At 44.0% G+C, this 21,480-nt stretch overlaps 1 protein-coding gene across 1 annotated transcript; it reads right to left on the bottom strand.

The window, feature by feature from the left end:
- Positions 1-488: 488 nt before the first annotated feature.
- LOC148474513 (ubiquitin-like modifier-activating enzyme 6) lies at positions 489-15,554 on the bottom strand. The gene is made up of 8 exons (XM_088458509.1): positions 15,412-15,554; positions 12,166-12,260; positions 7,588-7,616; positions 7,412-7,506; positions 4,529-4,640; positions 3,346-3,426; positions 2,964-3,086; positions 489-849 (listed from the first exon to the last, which is right to left on the bottom strand). The coding sequence occupies exons 1-8, from the start codon at positions 15,450-15,452 to the stop codon at positions 664-666; spliced, it is 762 nt and encodes a 253-aa protein (XP_088314635.1). The 5' UTR covers positions 15,453-15,554; the 3' UTR covers positions 489-663.
- Positions 15,555-21,480: the final 5,926 nt, after the last annotated feature.

The following is a 21,480-nucleotide window of genomic DNA, read 5'->3' as shown; positions in this document are numbered from 1 at the left end:
GCGGGTCCCTATAGTAACCAGGCTAACCTGGTTGATATAGACCAGGTTGGCCTGCATGCACGGGCGATGGCCAATGGTCGATATTGACCATCCGTGTCCGCGCATCGACAGTCGTTTGGGGGTTGGAAGGGCCCAAAAACAGGACGATATGATCGATAACGATATGATCAGTATTGTTCATATTGTCCTGTTTAATCGTACAGTGTGTACGCACCTTTACACTGACCGCCAGTAATTGCAGAATGAAAATTAATCATCAATGTAGCACCATAGAACTACTGAAAATACTGCTTTCAGCTACATACTGGCTTATAGCTACATGCTTCTCTACAGTGTTGGCGAGAAGATGAAGGAAAACATCTAGATGGGATTTACAACCAGTGACCTTCTGAGTCATTGAGTTCACCTTATCACAAAAGAAGAAAATTTCCAACAAACGGAACTGTGGTTAAGAGATTTTTTGGGCTATAGGTCTGCCGCCCATTGCGCAGTTATAAGGCTCCTCTAGCCACTATTGCTAGACTTATACACACATGCACAGGCCGTCAGGGAGGGGGGCGCGACGTGACCCACAGCCAGATGGCAATGATGGTTGTTCAGTGTGTATGAACAACCATCAGCTGCAGATATATATTCCAGGTGTGTACCCAGCTTAAAACTTTGTTAACAAAAAAACAAACAGTACGAAACACTTACACTGAGATTGTGCATTAGACGCAGCTTACCTGAAATCTGATGTGTGGACCCGTTTAAAACAGACATTCCATTGACTTCACGAAACGTTACAAACTGTCCACATTCAAGCTTGTGGGGAAGGTTCTCAAAGCAGGTGACCACGCCGGGATTGGACTGACAAAAAAAATATTTTTATTACGGCTAAGCAGGCAGTGTAACGGCTATGCTACCTCACTTATCAGAAAACTGTAATGATTCTTCACTCATAATGAAGGGTCGCCATATTCACCAAATAAGCAGAATTAACTATAAGATAGTTAAAAAAACAAAACAGTAAGATGCATTAATTAGTAAACAAAAGTTCTCAATTGATATTATAAGCATCTAGTACAGAGAAGTTTAAAATAACAGAAATTCTGTATGGGTGTAAAGTAAATAGTTTTTAATTTTACACAACTACTAATTATGTCTTTGTTTTGGAGTGTCAGTCAATTAAGTAATTCGTATGAGCTTAACTAGTTTGAAGACGTTTAATGGTATGTGCCTCTACAAACATTTTTTCACAGGTAATACACCAGAAGAGCCATAAGGCTTGTTGTTTGGGTAATTTTAGAATGAAAACTCACAGTAACCTGTGAGTTTTCATGCAAATGCAGAGAAGCACATATGCTGACCATGTGAAAGAGGTCAGTCTGTAACAAAGTGCTCGCTTACATACCCTTCTGAATTGGTAACTTAAAAAGACAACCTCAACACCGACTCCTCATTAACTATACTACTGCAAGCGTGTTTTGATGGTCTACTCTCACAGACCAGAATTCTGGCTCATTCAAAGAGATGTGGCTCAAACACACTATGGTACGCTGTTCCCAGCTGGACTGAGAGTCAGGCACCAGCAAAATGCTGATCTGTTTCATACTCCTGCCTCTGCTACACAGTGGGTGGAATTTTTACCATAACTGTGCCTAGTGAGCGAACTGATCCTTATAGCTTTAAAAATTGCAAGACCGGTGGTACTAGTGCTAAAGTACAAAGCCGGCCAAGACCACGTCTACACAGCTGTTGTTCAATGCAGACTGTCCATGTTGGTTTCTATGTTGGAGCAATTATTGGAGTAGTGTTATACTTTGCTGGCTGACAGAATTCAGGATGGAAATAGGGAGGGAAGTCAATGGCTGTGGTGTAATATCTGTTAACAGCTGCTGTAATCTTACTGTATTTACTGTGTTCTATTCGCCCCACTAATTCCACTTACTACATACTGGTGTCTCCAGACACCGTGGCCTCAGTTGCATGAAACAGCCACTCTTGGTGCGCCAGGCCCCTAGTGTCTCTCGCTCAAAATGTGCGTCTCTTTTGCACTAATAAAACTGCTGCGACAAAACTACTTTGCTAGATTATACTGATGAATTTGTTGTGCGACATTTGTGCTACAATACAGCCGCAGCGCCTTTATCTCACTCCAAGTTCCGTTGTGCTTCATCTGAGACTTTGTACGTGTTAAAAACGAATTCTAGTGAGGATAAAGTCGCAGCCCAGTGTCTGTAGTGCACAGAGTGGCGTTTTGATGCGTCTGTGATGCAAATAAGACTTAAAAATGTAAAGAAAAAGACGTTACACCTCTCAAAGTGGCTCAGTTACACCGGGCATCATCTTGCGCTGTATGGCGTATTGAGGCTAGGTGTAGGAGGACATATTTGTACCTAGTAAAAATTGCTTTTACTCAACATATCTCGGATTACATATCCTTGATTGTTTTTCTTAACTTTGGCAAAATATCTCCTGAACATAGGGGCATATAAATTTCTAAGATATATCTCCTGCAATGTATAGAATGCTACATACAAATGTTTAATATTAGTTCAACATAAATATTAAAAAGTTCAACTTTATTCAATATGGCAATCCTCAGGTTTTCCCAATGGTCATGTTTTGAGGATTTCTGTATGTGGAAGTAGAAGGGATAATTACTGACCCAGCAATATATTCACTCACTTGTGCATGATTAAAGAAATCCACAAAACATGACCCATTAGTGGTACTTGAGTTCAGAACCCCTACAACATGGTAAGCTGTGAATACCATGGTTAGTGGACAGGTCATGTACCATGGCAATAAATATAAAATTGAAAATACAGCTGGGAGAGTCTCTGTCCAGGGAGGTGTCAGAGGCAAAGGCAAATCAATCGGACATCCCTATTATGTGCAATTTCTTTTTGTCTAAAGCTATATAAAGAAAATATATTTCTTTAAAACTTATACATAACCATTCAGAACACTGTCTTTACCTGTGTTATGTTGGAAATAAAGATCTCTTTGGGCTCTTCCCCTGTGGCGTCCAGCACTTCAAATTCATCACCAAAGTCACAAAACAAGTAGGAGCATATGCCATAAGCATCTGAGCAAATGAACTGAACAACAAGGAAAGGAATGTTACAAGTGTATCCACTGTGATCAGACAAGATCAGGTATGAAATAATTACAGCTCAGGGTATGTATATCTAGATGTTACGACAACAATATCAAAAACTGCATAGCAAAAAAGTACTATTTGCTATTTTTACAATGAATTTGAACTACTGCAAAATATGGATAATCTGTTCTTATTTAAGTAAATTGTTTTACATTAACAAGATTTCTGTGAAATATTTTAGCATTAAAATCCAATACCTTTATAGGCGGCTCTTGATCATGGCAGAAGTTATTGACTCTCTTTCTCAAGTCAAGCCTTGCTTCAGTCAATATAACACACTGAAAACAGGAGAAAAGAACGCTAAGAAGGCGGCATCAGAGGAGACTCAGAAGACTACAGCATTTGAACTAAACTTTATAAGCTATATAGGGGACTCTATCAATGGGATATGAGCCCTAATGACTGATTCAATTAGTTGCGGGTTGCATGCCCTGAGCTCATAGGTCAACAGTGAGCGCCTTTCACCTGTGTTGAAACACCCCTCTCATTAATTAACTAGTTCAGCACAGGATACTGCAATCATAAATTAAGAGGGAAGTCCAGGAGCAAAGCATTTTTTTTCCTAGTGAAAGGGGTCATGCTGGAGGGTCTGTACACAGCTCATGAATACTGTGCTGTGTGTTCTACTCCAGTGGTTCTCAAACTCGGTCCTCTGGAACCCAAGCAGCACACGTTTTCCAGGTCACCCAGCAGGAGCACAGGTGTATTCACTTCATTTACAAACACAATTTAAAAGATCCACAGGTGGAGCTAAATTATTTTACTTGTGATGCTGTTAGGAGACCTAGAAAACATGCACTGTTTGGGGATCCTGAGGACAGAGTATGAGAACCTATGTTCTACTCTAAAGTATGATTGCACTGATGCTCTTTCCTTAATGTGCTGGACCAATTATTATAAGAAGGTTGTTTTCACTACAGCAGGGAGTACTCTAAAGCATGTAGCCTCCCTGTTATAGTGGAGATCAACCTAGAATGTCTATCACTGGGGCTGTTTGACAGTATTTGAAGGGGCAGCGAGCTGCCCATTTTTTATTTCTAAAATGCAGCATCTGTGGAAGTCACTTGTAGTTTTTCACTGTTCAGTTGCCTGCGTTCTTTTATTGCATGTCACTTTTAAAATGCCAATTTGTTTATTCTATTATTTCCCAACAAAATGTGTTGTTCAATGTAAATGGTGTTTCCTGAACAACAGACTCCAATAGATTCAACTGCACCTCAAAACAGTCAGTGACAGGAAACTGCAGCATATACAGTACTTGGCTGGAATTATTATTTTTTAAGGTAAAAATAAAATTGAAAATTGAAATAGGGACTGAAACTTATTTCACTGTTGTTTTCCTCCTAAAAATAAAACACAGGAACAAAGAACTGTAACTACCTGGTACTGTTTCAGGAATGATAGATCAGCTGATTCGTCCAGTGGTGCGTCAGATGTCATCACATCGACATATGGGTTGAGCTCCGCAATGTGTGGAAGGCATGTTTTGGCTCTGTAATAAATGAAAAGCAGCAAAAATGTAACTAATATGTTTGTATTATTACCAAACTTAAAACTGTATGTGCTATGTGGCGTATACAACAAGTCCTTAAACTGATGGTGACCTCTCCAACACAACTACAGTACTCACTATTTTGATTCTAGCAACTAACACAAGAGGACAAGTCACACCACATACAATATGCTTCAATAATCTATTGTCCAGGAACTTTCCTGGCTGATTATAGTGTGAAAAGAAGAGGCACCAATAAAATGAAGAGTTTCTTATTATTACTGCCATACAAATGAAGACTGGAGAAACAATGGAAAAATCCAAGAATATATAGTTAAAAAATACAAAAAATACTAGCGTTCCCCATATGCTGTTTTATAGGAGCGCTGCATCCTGCACCCTGCCCTTTTGGTGGTGCCCCGCTAAAACATGGCGGGTGCCGTCCCCACACGCAGGCCGCGGGCACATGCACCCGGCATCTACTCACAGAGACAGGAGAGCTTGGGGGCAGCTGGGCACCCCCCAAGGGTGATTAATAGGGGGTACGTTTTAAAGACACACCCCCGTTTCTCGTGACCACGCTCCCTCTTAAGGTGTGCAGGATTGCCCCTCTCTAAGTCTGGCGCCAGACGTGAACACTAAATACTATTTTTTCTTTCATCCATATGGGGGGACACTGGCAATCATGGGGGCATCCTAAAGCTCCAGGTCCCATGTAACACGGCTTATGCCGAGGGTATTTCACTTGAATGTGCCTCTTAGTCGCTACGCGACAGTCTGGTGCAGCGGATGCGGCTTCTTTTCACGCCAAGTTGTACAATGTACAAGTCTCAGTCACACACAGATATATAAGTGTTGCATATCGAATTCATCAGTGCGGTCTCGTGAAGTGGTTTTGTTTCACTGCGTTGCAACTAAGATGCCCTAAGTGTATGAGGACACATCTGTACATTCATACAAAACAGGAGTCATTAGAATTAAAAACTTGGACACCACCTCCAGCGAAAAAAAAAGAAGGCCAGTTTGCAGTACACGTAGGAAAATTAAACAAAAGGGAGGCCTGCCAATTCAGACACATGTCTTCCTGAAGAGACGACAAACAAAAATGCCACCTTTGGTGCTCGAAATCCACTAAAACAAACTGTTTAAGAGATAGTCATCACTTGAATGAATAAGTTCAGAAATAGAAGCAATGCTGGGTTGATCACAACAAATGACATTGCTCCTATTCATTAGATAGATATTACTATCCACCAAGACCCATTTATAGTGGTTTATAAGTACAGTATACTAGATTAGCATTGTTAAGTAATGCAGTCAGAAAAAGATTCACTTGAAATGGGAAAAGTCCATTAAAAGATGGTTAACAAAAAAGTTGCCATGTATGCAATATTACCGTAGGGATAAAGGAGAACAGAGTAGCATAGACTACACACATTTTACCAGGGTCTCTGCTGGTATGCCGATCTGTACCTGATACATACAGAGTTCTACATTTGCACAATATTCTTGCAGCAGGTGAAAGCTCTCCCAAGAGTGCTTCAGGCTGCCACAGTCACAGCAAATACCCGGGTCTAATAAAGGACTACTTCAGACTTATGCCATCTGAAGTGCTACTGAAGCCAGCCAATCTGCTCATTTGAGGCATGACCCAGGTCATGGGATATTATTATTATCAGATGTGTGATGGAGGAGATACCCCAATGATCACCAAATCCGAAAATATTGCATAACATCGTCATACACATAGAACTGTATAGTAACAGAAGTTTTCGAACTGTATCAAGTTATGAAAAGCTTTTTATTTTATGGAACTTAATAGCTATAATTAACAACATCTTTGATGTACAACGAAGCTGAAAACATTGGGTAGAGGGGAAAAACATGGAGTGCCTACACAACTAATAAAGCAATAGGTACATTACTGCCAAAGTATTTGTCAAAGAAAACAATGTTTGGGAACATATGCAGACAGCAGAGGTGCTTACCTTTCCTTGTTGTGACAGGGGAGCCCACAGAGCGGTCTTCCGCTCTGTTTCCTTCATCCAAGGAGATACAATAGACTTATGCGAATGTGTGTTTTTTCTTACCCACATGTGCATGAAACATGTTTCTATGATAAGGCAGCTGCGAAAATTAACAGGGCTGCTCTGAGGTATCTTGCAAAATGCTGTTCCTGCAACACCTCTAAAGCATCTCGCAAACAATGTTCCTGCTACACCTCTGAGGCATCTCGCAAACAATGTTCCTGCTACACCTCTGAGGCATCTCGCAAACGACATTCCTGCTATACCTCTGAAGCATCTGGCAAACGATGTTTCTGCTACACCTCTGAGGCATCTCGCAAATGCTGTTCCTGCAACACCTGCCTGATACAATCTGCCAAAAATGTTTTTCTAATCGCTGCATTTGCCGCAATAATAATTGTTACTTTTTGGGTGCATTTTATGAATACTACTATATTGGCCCCTGTAACTTGTAACTTTGCTGTACTTTTTTTTTTTTGTCTTATGGTACAAGCACAATTTTTTCTCATCTGGCTGCGGATCTAAAACGCCTCATAACGAGAGCACGCCTTCTCAACACTGACACACAAGGACTATATTTGATGCTGCTGCATGACAGTATATCTGAGTACCCTGCATTCAGGTTAAGGTGTGCAATTGTGCAAAGTACTTTTTTCAAAGCTTTGTCAATTAAATTGCATATATCATATGGTCAAACAACACAAAGAGAAAAAAAAAAAAACATATAGAGTACATATAGCTTACCTATTTCTTTGATTTTTAACATCCCCTTCTTTGATAAAGAAATTGGTTCCAAGGTCCCACGTTTCACAATTTCTAGTGTCATGGATTGTCAATGCCTGATGAAACAAAATTACGGTTGTAAAATACAATGTCAATCCTTTCTTTTGAAGAAAACAACAAAAGTTTTAGGTATTTACCTTTATTCCAGCTAAAACAATGTTCTTGGCTAAAATAAACAAAGAAAATAATGACAATCACTCAGTTACAAGTGCAAATTCAGAAAATAGCTTCCAGAAATAATTTTATCACAGAGGATTCTGAACTGAAACAGATACAAGAGAAATGCTCTGCAAATACTGGATCCATGCATTAGACCTCGTATCAATCTAGATAGTTATTAGAAAATAGCACACGCAGCGGGTATTGGTTTGTGTGAACAAAGATAATAAAAACTTGTGCCTTCAGTCTTTTCAGGCGTCAGACAATTCTCTTGCAAAGTTCTTGTTTAAGGTATGCAATCGGGAAGTCGGCTGACGTAAGCCCAACAGCCGGCTTCCCGACTGCTTTATCCCGGCGAGGGTTAAATGACAGGCGTCCAATTCTAGATGCCTGTCATTTTACCGACACCGGGAGACCGGCATCCCGATCGAAGTGATACCGGGCGCCGTTAGGCACCCCCCCAGGAGGTTAGGGTTAGGCACCCCCAAGGAGGGTTAGGTTAGTTCATACTTACCTGCGGACGATCAGGATTTTCAGCCGTGTCGGCCTGCCGCTGTCGGGATTTGAACAAGTCCGGCGGTAATTTGTATGTATTCCCTTGTTTAAAACAAGTCCATGTGGTCAACAGGAAAATCTAATCTTTTCCTAATGAAGACTAATGCTGGGTAGACAGTAGGCCTACCTGACAACCTATCTGATGTGTCGGGCTGTCACTCACCACCGGGTCCCTGCAGCATGTGTATGGGCGATCGTACACACCAGCAGATGCACTGATATATCTGTAAATATAGCGGCCATCTGCTGTGCTGCACAGCCGATGCGATATGTCTGAACGACATTGTTCACGGACATACCGGAGGTACACATCTGCCGACGTGCTTGCAATATATCGGCTATTTGATTGAACGGCCAATATATTGCCAAGTGTGCACTCTTATACTAATGGGTTACTCTGCACAAATACAAATGAATGTATAGGTTTTCTTATATATCCGCCTATGGAATAGATTTCTCTTATCTGATGTCAGTACTTCTCTAGATGGAGGAGGTCACTTCTGATTGAGATAATCTCCAAAACCATAGAAACAGTAGTCCTTATAATGGAATGCACACGCGTATTGCACAGATACTAAATCTCACTAAAACTTAACCTTTATTTGGTATTTATTAATATAAAATTAAATTAAAATCAGCGTATTAAAACTATAGAATAGTGGTGAAAGTTTAAAATAAAGGCTGTAAATCGTCTCTGTGTCCCATTTATTATTGTGCTTTACTCATAGGGTATTATTCAATATATAGTTTCTGTTCATACAAAACAGTTTTCTGCAGATCACAGCTATTATAGGCAATACAGGGATTATATAGCGTTATATCATATTAATGAAGCAATAAAGTGAATACGTAGCCCTATATATTTTTTTTAATTAGAATCACATTAATCTTCTAACTAATTCAGGGATTACAAATCTTCACTACATGCGCTTAAATGTATTCACATTTTATATAGGCATAACATAATTTCAGTGTGAATTACATACAAAGTGGCAATTCAATTGATACAAATGTATTTCACTTAGTTCTGTTATGTGGATCAAAAGGAAGATTCTGAAACAAATGTATCTTATCACTAACCCTTAGTGATTCAGGTTTTTTATATAGTGAGTCAAAGATTTCTAAATAGGGATTAGCGTCTGCTGTCAGTGTGTATATTGTTTGCAGTGTCTCATAACACGTTCCATATCTTCTCTCTCCGGGGTTTATACATACACAATGAATTCTACACATTAGTCTGTGTATTTAATCTCTGTAGTTCCCAATTTTGATATAGATCCTCTACCCGCATCTATTGGGTTCCGCAATCATTCAGACCTATTTCACTACTCACATAACGTGTAACCATTGTCATTCACACTCAGCATGATGGGTATATGAATCCCAATTGGAAACTCTTATACATCATTCCCCATAGCTCCAGTAAAGCTTATGTTTATGTCACACAAGCTATTTACATAGATATCCCACTTGGTGTTTTAATAGCAGGACCGATGCTTATGCCACAAGGTTATTTTCAATATATAGCATACTTGCATCAGTGCCGCTATTCACGGTAACTCTATTTGATCACATCGTATCACACTGCTTCTGCCTACTGCTTATAGTGAAGCCACTGCGGTCATTACTTAGTAATTCCGTATAACACCTATTCTGCCTGCTAGTCACAATGGTGTTTGCTACCGCGATCCGTCTCCCTTATCTCATATGCCAATATTGTTCTGCATTAGATACATCTATCTCAGCACATATTCAATTATTAAGGGCACTATTACAAACAATCACAGCAGAACACTGATGCACGTTTCGCTGTAACATTTTCAAATAGGCAAACTCCGAGGTTAGGTTTAGGCTACGGCAGGGGTTCTCAAACTTTTTTGCTCTGGGACCCCGTCTAACAATAAAAATTATTACAGGACCCCAGCAAGTTACTGCAGAATGACTGCCACACATGCGTGGTCAGCAGACTGCTCATGCACAGTAGCACTATGGAGATGCAGTAGACTATGGAAACCGAAGTGAGGTATCTGCTAATGCAGGGGCAGAACTATGGGAGACAATGGAGGCGCTTCCTCTATTGCCCACAATATAGTCACCCCACTTAAGGCTATTCTATATTAGTGTTTTTGTGCATAAGTGATAGATAGATAGACAGATAGATAGATAGATAGATAGATAGATAGATAGATAGATAGATATGCACCACATTTATTTTCCCTTTTGTTTTAGGGGGGTACAAAAATAATAACTTGCCTCCTGGCATCTGGCATGAACTTATGCCACTGCACTAATGCGATCATTTCATTTAGACATTGCAGGGACGAGCTCCTTTCGAAGCCCCTGTCCCTGCAAGGTGAGGCAGAGAGTGACTGGGGACACAGTGGGTGACTGGGGAGGCAAAGGGTGATGTAGGAGGCAATGGATAACAGGAAGAAGCTGTGGGTGACAGGGAGAAACAGTGGGTGATGGTGGCAGAGGGTGGCATGAAAAGGCAGAGGGTGACTGGGGAGGCAATAGGTGACATAGGAGGCAGTGGGTAATAGGGAGACACAGTGGGTGACATGGGGTGTCGGGTGACGGAGAGGCAGAGGGTGGCAGGGAGAAGCAAAGGATGGCAGTGGGTGAGGGGGAGGCAGTGGGTGGCAGCAAGAAGCAGTGGGTGACAGGGGGGGGGGAAGTGGGTGAAAGAGAGAAGCAGTGGGTGGCAAGAAGCAGCATAGGGTGTTAGGAAAGACAGTGGGTGACTGGGGAGGCAAAGGGTGACATAGGAGGCAGTGGGTAACAGGGAGAACGAGTGGCTCACATGGGGAGGCAGAGGGTGACTGGGAAAGACAGGGTGGCAAGGGGTGACTGGATGACAGGGAGAGATAGAGGGTGATAGGGGGGAGGCAGATCATGGCATGGAAAGGCAGAGAGTGACTGGTGAGGCAATACTTGACATAGGAGGCAGTGAGTAATAGGGAGAAGCAGTGGGTGACAGGGGGAGGCAGAGGGTGACGGAGAGGCAGTGGGTAGCAGGGAGAAGCAGAGGATGGCAGTGGGTGACAGGAGGCAGCAGTGGGTGGCAAGGAGCAGCAAAGGATGGCAGGGAAGACAGTGAGTGACTGGGGAGGTAGTGGGAGGCTAAGGGTGACATAGGACACAGTGGGTAACAGGGAGAACCAGTGGGTGACAGGGGGAGGTAGTAGATGAGAAAGACAGAGGGTGCAGTGCGTTTCAAGGGGGAGGCAGTGGATGACAGGGGGGAGGCAATGGGTTTTTAATAAATTAGTTTTTTTTCTGTTCTCCCCCCTCCAGTTCCCACGCTGTGTGCTCCCCTGTTCCCCCATAGGGTCTGTGCTCAACACTCCCCTCATTCCTCCTCCTGCTTAAGTTTCTTCTCCCTACACAGCAATCAACACACATTTTGTGTCCTCCCACCCTGGCAGCAGTGGTCCCCCAGGCTGCACTTACTTAACAACATCTGCACAGACTGCAGAGAGAGTCTGGCAGCTGGCTCCTCTGAGTCTGCTGCTGAGGCTTGCTGCCTGTGTGTCAGTTTTTGCTGCTGGGCAGGAGGACAAGAGAAGCTGAGCACTGGGGTGGGACGGGGCTGCCTGATGACTCCTCGGATCTCTCAGCCAGTGATCCGAGGAGTCTGAAATAACAGACAGTTCAACTGGTTTCACTCTCCTCAGAGGGGTCATCAACCTCACCCCATGTGAGTCGCGACCCCAAGCTGGGATGGCCGCGACCCACTTTGGGGTCATGACGCAGTTTGAGAACTGCTGGGCTACGGCATCCTGTACCCAACCCGCATTTCATACAGATTTTCAGTTAAAATATTGTCTGCCTCTCAAAAACTGATTTACTTACTTTAGTTATTTTTTAAATCTACTTATGTTTACTGACAACAGTTCAAAACATGATATCGTAAAGCATTATTTACTCTTACCTATTTATTCCACCATGTTAGTCACCATCGCACAAATAAGAGAAAAAATAAAGCCAAAACAACTAACCTATTTCAACACCAAGACCGCCAATTCCACTCAGGAAAACATGGGACTGAGCCATTTTCTGCATTGCTGTGTCACCCAGGACATACCTTTGTCGGCTGCAATAATAAAATAAAGTGTTTAATAATAAATTTCAAAGTTAATCAAATGACATTTGCTAAATTGTAAAGTACTGGGTTTCTTATGGCATGTACCCTTATCATTAGATTCCATGTATTTCATCATTTTCCAGGGTACTCATTCACGGACAAGAAAACAACATACTTATTGATTGTGATTTGTCAGAGCCAATACAATTTTTATTAGTAATATACTTTATTTTACAAAGCTACAGTATGTAAGGGGGTGTCTGTGGCAGGTGTTTGTGTGTGTGTGGGGGGGGGACATAGCGATAAATGTTTCAGACATGGATTAAATATAGGGAGTGATATCTATAAAACTAGGGGAAATAATAACAGAATATATGTATTAAGTGGTTGATGTATCAAGCAGTGAAAAAAGTGGAGAAGCGGACCAGTGGAGAATTTACCCATAGCAACCAATCATCTCCTACCTACTATTTTATAAAATGTACTTGAAAAATGCTTCCTCAAAGCAGATTGGTTGCTTTGGGCAACTTCTCCACTGGTCCATTTCTCCACTCTTTTCTTTGCTTGATACATTAACCACTTTTTGATTTAAAAAGTTCAAGAACAGTGGGTGATCAGTGTATTCTGCAATAAAAGTGCAGTATCGTAGCCCATAGCAACCTAACATCAGGCTTTTATTACATGGTCTACAACAACCTGATAAAAAAATTATATCTGTTTGTAATGGATTACAACACCACATTACCAAATAATCCCTTTAAATACATGGGTGGCATGGGGAACATAATGAGAAGGGGATTTTAAGATGGATCAAACCCAGCTGATAGATCTAAAATAATCGACGCAGATTTACTAAACAAATCATTAGATTTATTATGGGATTTATTCAATTGTTTTTGGGCTTCCATCACTAGCGTGAACGATACGCCCAAAATGCAGGGGATTAGCCGAGTAAAGTTGCTTCTTCCATCTAAAGAGACAGTTAAGGCTCCCAAATGCCAGGCACGATGCGGTTAAGGCACCCAGACACTATTTGGGGGATTTCTGCTCGTATCTCAGGAGGGTGTGAGTAAAAATCCACAATCAGTGATTGGTGCCCAAGGCATTCACACCCAGCGGCACAAATAATTGAATAGCTCCTAACACTTTCGATGGGAGTAACAATCGAATTCCCCCCTTAGAAGTTATAAACCAGGTATCTAAAATGTTGATGCTCATCATGCAGATATATATTTTTTGTACCTATTATTAAATCCTTTTCTCTGATGTTGTAGTGGGACACAGGCAATGGTACCCGGGGGTAGCATTACCTGTATCCCAGTTCTTCCTTAGGTTAAACCTACAGCATTGTGGTGGAGGAATTCAGCAAGAACAATTAAAGTCACTCTGAAATGGACAAAAGGAATGCTATGGTGTGATAAATGCCTGCTCATGTAAAAAACATTCATCACAACTTAGAAAATGTAGGCAGAGGTAACCGTTCTGCAGACCGACTCTGCCAAAATCCTGTGCACCAAATTGCTCAAAAGGGAACCATTGCCCTAGTCTAGTGCACAGTAAACCTGAGCAGCACTGATACTCTTGCCACTGAGAATGCCCATGTAATGGCCATCTAAATCCAGCAGAAGATTAACTAGGGCTGAGGTGCCAAACATATTTATGTAACTATAGAGAATTAACTGATAATCAGAGATCCAGAACTTCTGTGTCCTAGAAAGCTACACCCTTTACCAGCACACCACATCAAAGTATTGAAACACCACCTAATTTTAACAGGGTCACAAGGAAATCACTGGCTTCAATGCCATGTCCTTCTGGTGCATCAAGTAAGGACATTGCTGAAAAAGAGTCTCCAGCTTGAGCTTGTACAAATGATTGACTGAGTAATGATAGGGCAGACATTTACATTTTAAAGGAACACCAGACAGATCCTGACTTGAAACCACTCCAGAAGAATAGCAGCAGATGACAAAGCAAGCAAAAAAGACGGCTAGGGGAGAAGAGTCAGTGCCTGACTCCTAATGGAGTATAACCCATCGTCTGCGCCCCCTACTGCAGATGGATACATCTGGATAATCAGTATAGTCTTTTGTTATTCAGTACAGAGAGACACTGTACAAAACAGTCATAAGAAGTGGTACAGATGTTGCATCACCATTACACAAAGGGCCTGATTAAGCATGGCTTGCTATTGCGATCGCACAGGCGATTACGCATGGGGTCTGCTGTGAAAATATGCTAATGAATACAATCGCAAAGTCGTCGCATAGCCAGCATAGAGACACCCACTACCACTTTCTTACATCCGTAAAACCTTGCAGTCCTGTGTATACATCAGTAACATCGGCCCCTCGCACACAATTACAGCAGGTCTGACCTGACGCAGAAACTGCAAGTCTTGTTAAACGCAGTAAGTACTCAAGCTGCGAATGCCATGTCAGTGGCTAATTTATGCACGCCCAGGACAGGGCGTTCAAACGGACAGACACGATTGCGTTTCACTGACCACTCCCCTGTCACCACCCCCAAACGCTCACAGCCTGTCACTCACTCTGCGATGGCTTTCATTCAGCTTGAGTGATTGCAAACCGATCGCAATGCTAACGCACGCTCACTGCACTGCATGCGCAGTACGCACCAGCGACCGATCTGTGTACGCTGTTGCAATAGCGATCCACGCTGAATCAGGCCTAAAGTACAATCACATTCATAGAGATGGGTTGGGAAAATAAAAAAGGGGGAAGGGGTGCTATCCTGACAGAGTTAGTCACTGTCACAGTCACAGTCAGAATAAACTACAATCCGAACCAGCTGGAATATTCATTTATTGGACAGATAACACAAAGATTTCCATGCAGGCATTTCTGTATAATGTACAGGTAACATTTTCCTGAGTAGTTGTAAATTCAGACATTAAGAAGTAGTAAGAGCTCTACTGTAGTTATTCGACTTAGGTATCACATTTGATGTATTAGATAATATTTATGTACTAAACAATGATCAGCTGCTTTTTGTAGACCGACTTTTATTATTTGTATTTCTGATCCTGTGATGTTCCTGGAATATTTAATTCTACTTATGTATTTTCAAGTAACCATTTTTTTTTTTGCATTACCTCAGAGAGGTGTTGCCTATAACAATTACATAAAACAATACTTACCTGTATAGACCATCATCAATTTCCATAGAGTCTGCAGCCATTGTAAGTGCCCAGTGAGTGTTCTCACGTTGATTCTGTCAGGAGGTCCGCCCCGGCAAATTCCCCTTTCCGCCCGGCACAGTGACGCGACCAATAAGTCGCGCAGGGATGACGTTTCTACATGTAATGTCAACACAGCGCGACTTTCGTCGGCGTCACAAAGTGCCAGGCGGCGTCAGACTGGGGGCAGTGCCGATCCCTCCCCAGTATAAAAGGAAGTGGAATCCGACTACTGAATCGCTGCTGGTCACCAGCTGTGACTGTGCAATGCATATAGGGAAGAGTGTGGGTGGGTTAACTTTGTTCACACTGCGTTTGTTAATTGCTACAGTGGGACAGTATCTGGGCAGGCCCTATATCCAGTAGTAAGTGGGACAGGATCTGGGCTGGCAGTGTCCAGTAGTAAGTGGGGCAGTATCTGAGGGTGGCTGTGTTCAGAAGTAAATGGGGAAGTGTCCAGCCAGCAAGTGAGACTGGATCTGAGCTAGCTATCTGTACAGCCAGAAGGTGGGGTAGTATCTGAGCCGACTGTGTCCAGCCAGCAGGTGGGTCAGTATCTGGACTGGCAATGTTCAGTAGTAAATGGGGCAGTATCTGGACTTGCTGTGTCCAGCAAGTGGGGCAGTATCTGGGCTGGCTGTGTCCAACAACTGGGGCAGTATCTGGGTTGGCTATCTGTGTTAATAAATGGGGCTGTATCTGGGCTGGCTGTTTCAAGTAGTAAATGGGGAAGTATCTGTGTCCAGCCAGCAGGTGGGGCAGTATCTTGGCTGGCTGTGTCCAGCAGGCAAGTGGGACAGAATCTGGACTGGCTATCTGTGTCCAGCCAGCAAGTTGGGCAGTATCAGGGCTAGCTGTCCCCAGTAGTAATTGGGCAGTATCTGGATTGGCTATCTGCGTTCAGCCAGCAAGTGGGGCAATATCTGGTCTGGCTGTGTCCAATAATAAATGGGGCGGTATCTAGGCTGCCTATCTGTTCAGCCAACAAGTGGGGCAGTATCTGGACTGGCTATGGGCCTGATTCAACAAGGATCATAGATGCGATTGCGCAGTCAGTTGGTTGATTGTTGCGTACTGTGCATGCATCAAAGCTGCTATGCAGAACCATCGCAGAGTGATTGATAGGAAGTACCGTTTGTGGGTGGTGATGGGGGGGGGGTCAGAGAAACGCAGGCGTGCCAGTGCATTTGAATGTTATTATAGGGACGGGCACAATTAAGTCCCTGCAACGGCATACGCAGCCTGAGCTCTAGGTACTGACAGGAAGTTTAGCAGTTTGTGAGTGACGTCAGCTCAACTACAACTGTGCGTATGGGTCCAATGTTTTCGCAGACTTGCAAAGGTATTGCGGATGTAAGTAATGGGAAGTGGGCGGCTTTATACAGTGGTGAGCGTCTTGGTATAGTGCTGCAATCGCATACATTTGCATAATTTTGCAACGGCTGGGTGTGTGCGTGTGCAATCTTGTGATCCGTGCTGAATCGGGCCCTATGTCCAGTAGTAAGTGGGGCAGTATCTGGGCTTGCTATCTATGTCCATTAGTAAGTGGGACAGTATCTGGGCTGGCTGTGTTAAGCCAGCAAATGGGGCAGTATCTGAGCTGGCTGTGTCCAGTAATAAATGGAGCAGTATCTGGGCTGGCTGTGTTCAGTAGTAAATTGGGAAGTATCTTGGCTGGCTATCTGTGTCCAGCCAGGAAGTGGGACAGTATATAGCTATCTGTGTCCAGCCAGAAGGTGGGGTAGTATCTGAGCTGGCTGTGTCCAGCCAGCAGGTAGGTCAGTATCTGGACTGGCTATGTCCCGCAGTAAATGGGGCACTATCTGAACTGGCTGTGTCCACCAAGTGGGGCAGTATCTTGGCTGGCTATGTCCAGTAGTAAATGGGTCAGTAACTGGGCTGGCTGTGTCCAGCCAGCAAATTGGGCAGTATTTTGGGTGGCTATCTGTATCCAGTAGCAAGTGGGGCATTAACTGGGTTAGCTGTACCCAGTAGTAAATGGGCAGTATCTGGACTGGCTAGGTGTCCAGCCAGTAAGGGGCAATATCTGGGCTAGCTGTGTCCAGTAGTAAATGGGAAGTATCTTGATTGGCTATCTGTGTCCAGCCAGCAAGTGGGGCAGTATCTCTGGGCTGGCTGTGTCCAGTAGTAAATGGGGCAGTATCTGGGTTGGCTATCTCTGTCCAGCCAGCAAGTGGGACAGTATCTGGGCTGGATCTGTATTGTAAATCTGTTGAGCTAGCAAGTGTGCAGTATCTGGGCCACTCTTAAAAAAAAAAAAAAAAAAAAAAAGTGTCCAAACAGCAGGTGCGCAGTATCTGGTCCATTCAAAATAATCTCTGTCCAGTTTATAAGTGGGCATAACCTGGGCATTCTTTTAAAATGATATTCTTCCTCCACTAGGGGGCACAGGGAGAACGCTGGGCAGCAAACGGTTAAATGAAAATTCCCACAAACCCAGGCTCATTTTCCTCTATACCCAGCCACCGGCAGCCAGTTGGTGCCACCAAACTCCATTTTTAAGGGGAGCTGCTTTGGGTGGTCCCCTGTGGTTTATTTTATTTAATTTTACTAGCGTGGGCAGTGAGAGGCATCCTATAGGATGTCTCTACTGCCGCTCCACCACGCAGTGACTTCTGCCATGGACTCCAGACCACCCAGAGCCGCAGCCGAGACAATGTAAGGCGGCATCCTGCATGTAGGGAGCCGCAGATTCGCAGCTGTTACCACCGTTGCAGGAGACCACCAGTGGTAGTGGGGGCTTCCACTCTCCTGCGCCGCTAACTAGACTACCAGGGCATTAATTTGGAACATGGTGCTGCTTAGTAGCAGCAATGGCCATGAACCCTGGGGTCCAGCCAGATGGGGGAGGTGGGTGCTCCATGTTAGCCCCTCCTCCATCCCTGGGGCGCGCTTTTGCTCCATATGCAGAAAGCCCCAGACAGGATCCTCCCCTCTCTCCTCCTTTGAAACGCTGAGCGACCATTTTCTACACAGCCTGCCTCAGCAACGAAGAGAAAAGCTGGGCTCCTGTCTCCTCTCATAACCTGCTCCTAGTAGTCACATTATGTATATTTAGCTCCTTCCTGCTAATTTAGCTGGTTAGTTGCCCACATTTATTAGCATTGAGTGGTCTGTGTGCATGTATTTGTACTTCTGTTCTGTGTCTGTGTACCTACTGTGGTTGCTGGTCACCTGGGGAATATCCCTTACAGTTGGTGAGTACAGCTCTCAATATTTTATTATATACATAGCACTTTTTAGACCCTTTTTGTCTACCCCTATACATTATCGTTAAACTTTGTGTGTGGGAATTTCTGTGACTATAAAGATGTCCAGAAATAAGACTCCTAAGGAGGTGGGTGCTGCACATATGTAAGAAATGTGATCAGGACCTGGAGCAGTATGGCCGCCTGCATTACGGCCCTGCAACAAGCGACTTCAGCCGCAGGATCCAGTCAGACACCGCCTTGGGCGTCCATGTTAATACAGGTAATGTCGCAGTTGGTAGACTTGCTGGCAGCTCCAGTGCCTCCTGTCCCTAGTTCTGCACCTTGGCTTCGTATGGTGGAGCCACTTTGGATACAATAATTTTCGCAGTCCATACAGGAGCTAGCTCAGGTGTCAGCTTCAAGGATAGAGCTCCCAGACGCAGGATGGCTGCACACGAGAGCTCGTCACCACTATCTGGGGAAGGTTCGGAGACAGAGGTTTTCTTAGATGGGGAGCTAGTGCTGCTATTACCTCTGACGTTGAAACTTCTTTGGTCCCTGAGGAGGCTATGTCCCGAGTAGATGTAGAGGCTCTTATCAGAGCAGTAAAATCTATTCTCCTAGTTGAGGATTCCGAGCAACCCCTAAATTCAAGGCACCTGTGTTTAAGTGGCAGAAGGTGGTAACTGAATTTCCTTCGGCACAGCTGGAAGACCTCCTAGCGAATGTATGGACTCACCCTAATAGACGCTTTCAGGTTTCTAAGCGCTTCGCTACCTTTTACCCTCTCCGAGCAGCGGATAGGGCTAAGTGGCACATCTTCGCCGCAAGGGATCCGGATCTTGCCTTACCTGGATGACGCCCAGTCTCCGGTTCTCAGTGATCACATCCACCTGCCTGTGGAACTCCTCCATTCACATTGGTGGAAATCCATGCTAACTCCTTCCCAGGAAATGCTCCACTTGGAAGCATTGTTGGGCTTCAGAACTCACCAAGTCAAAAAAACCATTATACGCCAGGCTTACACCTTGGCGTACCTTCCTGGTTACTGCCCATTCCACCCAGTCAGTGGGGACTTCTTGGGCAGTGCGCTGTGGGGCTTTTGCAGAACAGCACTGTAAGGCTGCCAAGTGGTGTCTGCTCATACCTTTTATTTGATTTTATGCAAATTGGCATCTTCAGACACTGCCTACAGGTATTCTGTTCTCACGGCAGCTCAGGAGTGTTTCCTCCCATAATGGGACAGCTTTCGGACATCAGTATTCTCCCTGTGCCCCCTTGTGGAGGAAGAAAATACATGTTGCTTACCTGTTAAGTCTCTTTCTTCGACTCCATAGGGGCACAGGGCGCCTACCCTGATGCACTAGACTGCCGGGGTGTGTTTCTTTGGTGACCTGTACAGCTATACTGTCTGTATGGTTCTGTGTGTGTGCCAGACCTTTTTCTCTTCCTCGCTCCTTGCTCGTGGGCTTGCAAACTAAACTGGCTGCTGGTGGCTGCGTATTGAGAAGCCTGGGCTTGTGGTGATTTTCATATAAATGTTTGGTGCCAAGACATCTTCTCCAGATTATACCTAGGATTCTCCCTGTGCCCCCTGTGGAGTAGAAGAAAGACTTAACAAGTAAGCAAACTACTGTAAGCCTCCTTTTATCATCTTTTGGACCATGCTTTAATATATCATCATCATCTGGGTCACACTTTAAATTATTTAGTGTCCATCTAGCACATGGACATCATCTGGGCCACTCTTTACATATATATGTGTGGTATTTACTACCAGATACCTTCAAAAGTGCTTACGAACTGCCGAGCGACAGTGGAGGAAATCGGACTCCAATGCAGACTTCCTCCATTTCAAATTTATGCTGTCGATCAACAGTTTTGCCCTTTTACTCTCTAAATGGTATGATTTCAAGACCCTTATCTCCTTCCAGTCCTCCAACCCCTGTCATCTCTTCGCAACTTTCAACTGCTCCACCACTCCTTGCACCCCTCCTCACTCTCTGGCCTTGACTTCACCACCCACTTCACATCTAAAATTGAATCTATATGCCAGGACATCATATCCCATCTAACAGAGCTGAAATCTCTCCCACTGACTTCACTCGTGATGCCAGTGGGGTCGCCCCCAAACGGAGGCGTTCACATGGGAACGCCTCCGTTTGGGCAGCCACTCCCCCGGCCCGCCCACCAAAGGGGGCGAGCTGTCACTCAACATCGACAGCTCGCCCCCCCTTTGTTGCGAGACCCGGAGTGACGGAGTGTTCGTCGCTATCCGGGTCTTGCGCACGACTGAGCCGGCTCCATCGTGCGCATGCGCACTGACCCACCATCGACCCGGTTGCAAGCGCACAGCGCTTGCGACTGGGTCTGAATCAGGCCCAGAGTGCACAGTAAAATAGTTTTGTCATCCCTGATTTGGAAAGTACTTCTCAAGGTTGAGCTGCCCATCCACTAGCAGACCTCAAAACGACTGCACAATTACAACATTGTAATCGTGCAGTCGTTTCAAAGTCTGTGATGTGCCTTCACTGAATGACTGATCATCTGCAAACATGCTGAACCTGATGTTATCATCAGGTTGTCCAGCATGTTTGCCCGATGATAGATGTCTAAAACGACCAGCCGGAGCGCGCATCACTGGTCGTTTTAGACATTTTTCTATATTAACGATATTGTGATCATTAAATCACTCAATTGCCTAGTGGATGGGCACCTTTAGGCCATAGAAAGCTCATTAATAGCTTGTTTTATAGAGTGGGTAATGCATTACCAGAGGGTATCCTTGTTTTCCCTGCAGGGTCCATGAAACCGGAGC

This window comes from Taudactylus pleione, unplaced genomic scaffold (assembly GCF_031769625.1).
Source record: "Taudactylus pleione unplaced genomic scaffold, aTauple2 ptg000839l, whole genome shotgun sequence".
NCBI classification, from domain to species: Eukaryota; Metazoa; Chordata; class Amphibia; order Anura; family Myobatrachidae; genus Taudactylus; species Taudactylus pleione.
The sequence above is the reverse complement of the archived record's forward strand: the minus strand, read 5'-3'. Positions and strand labels throughout refer to the sequence as shown.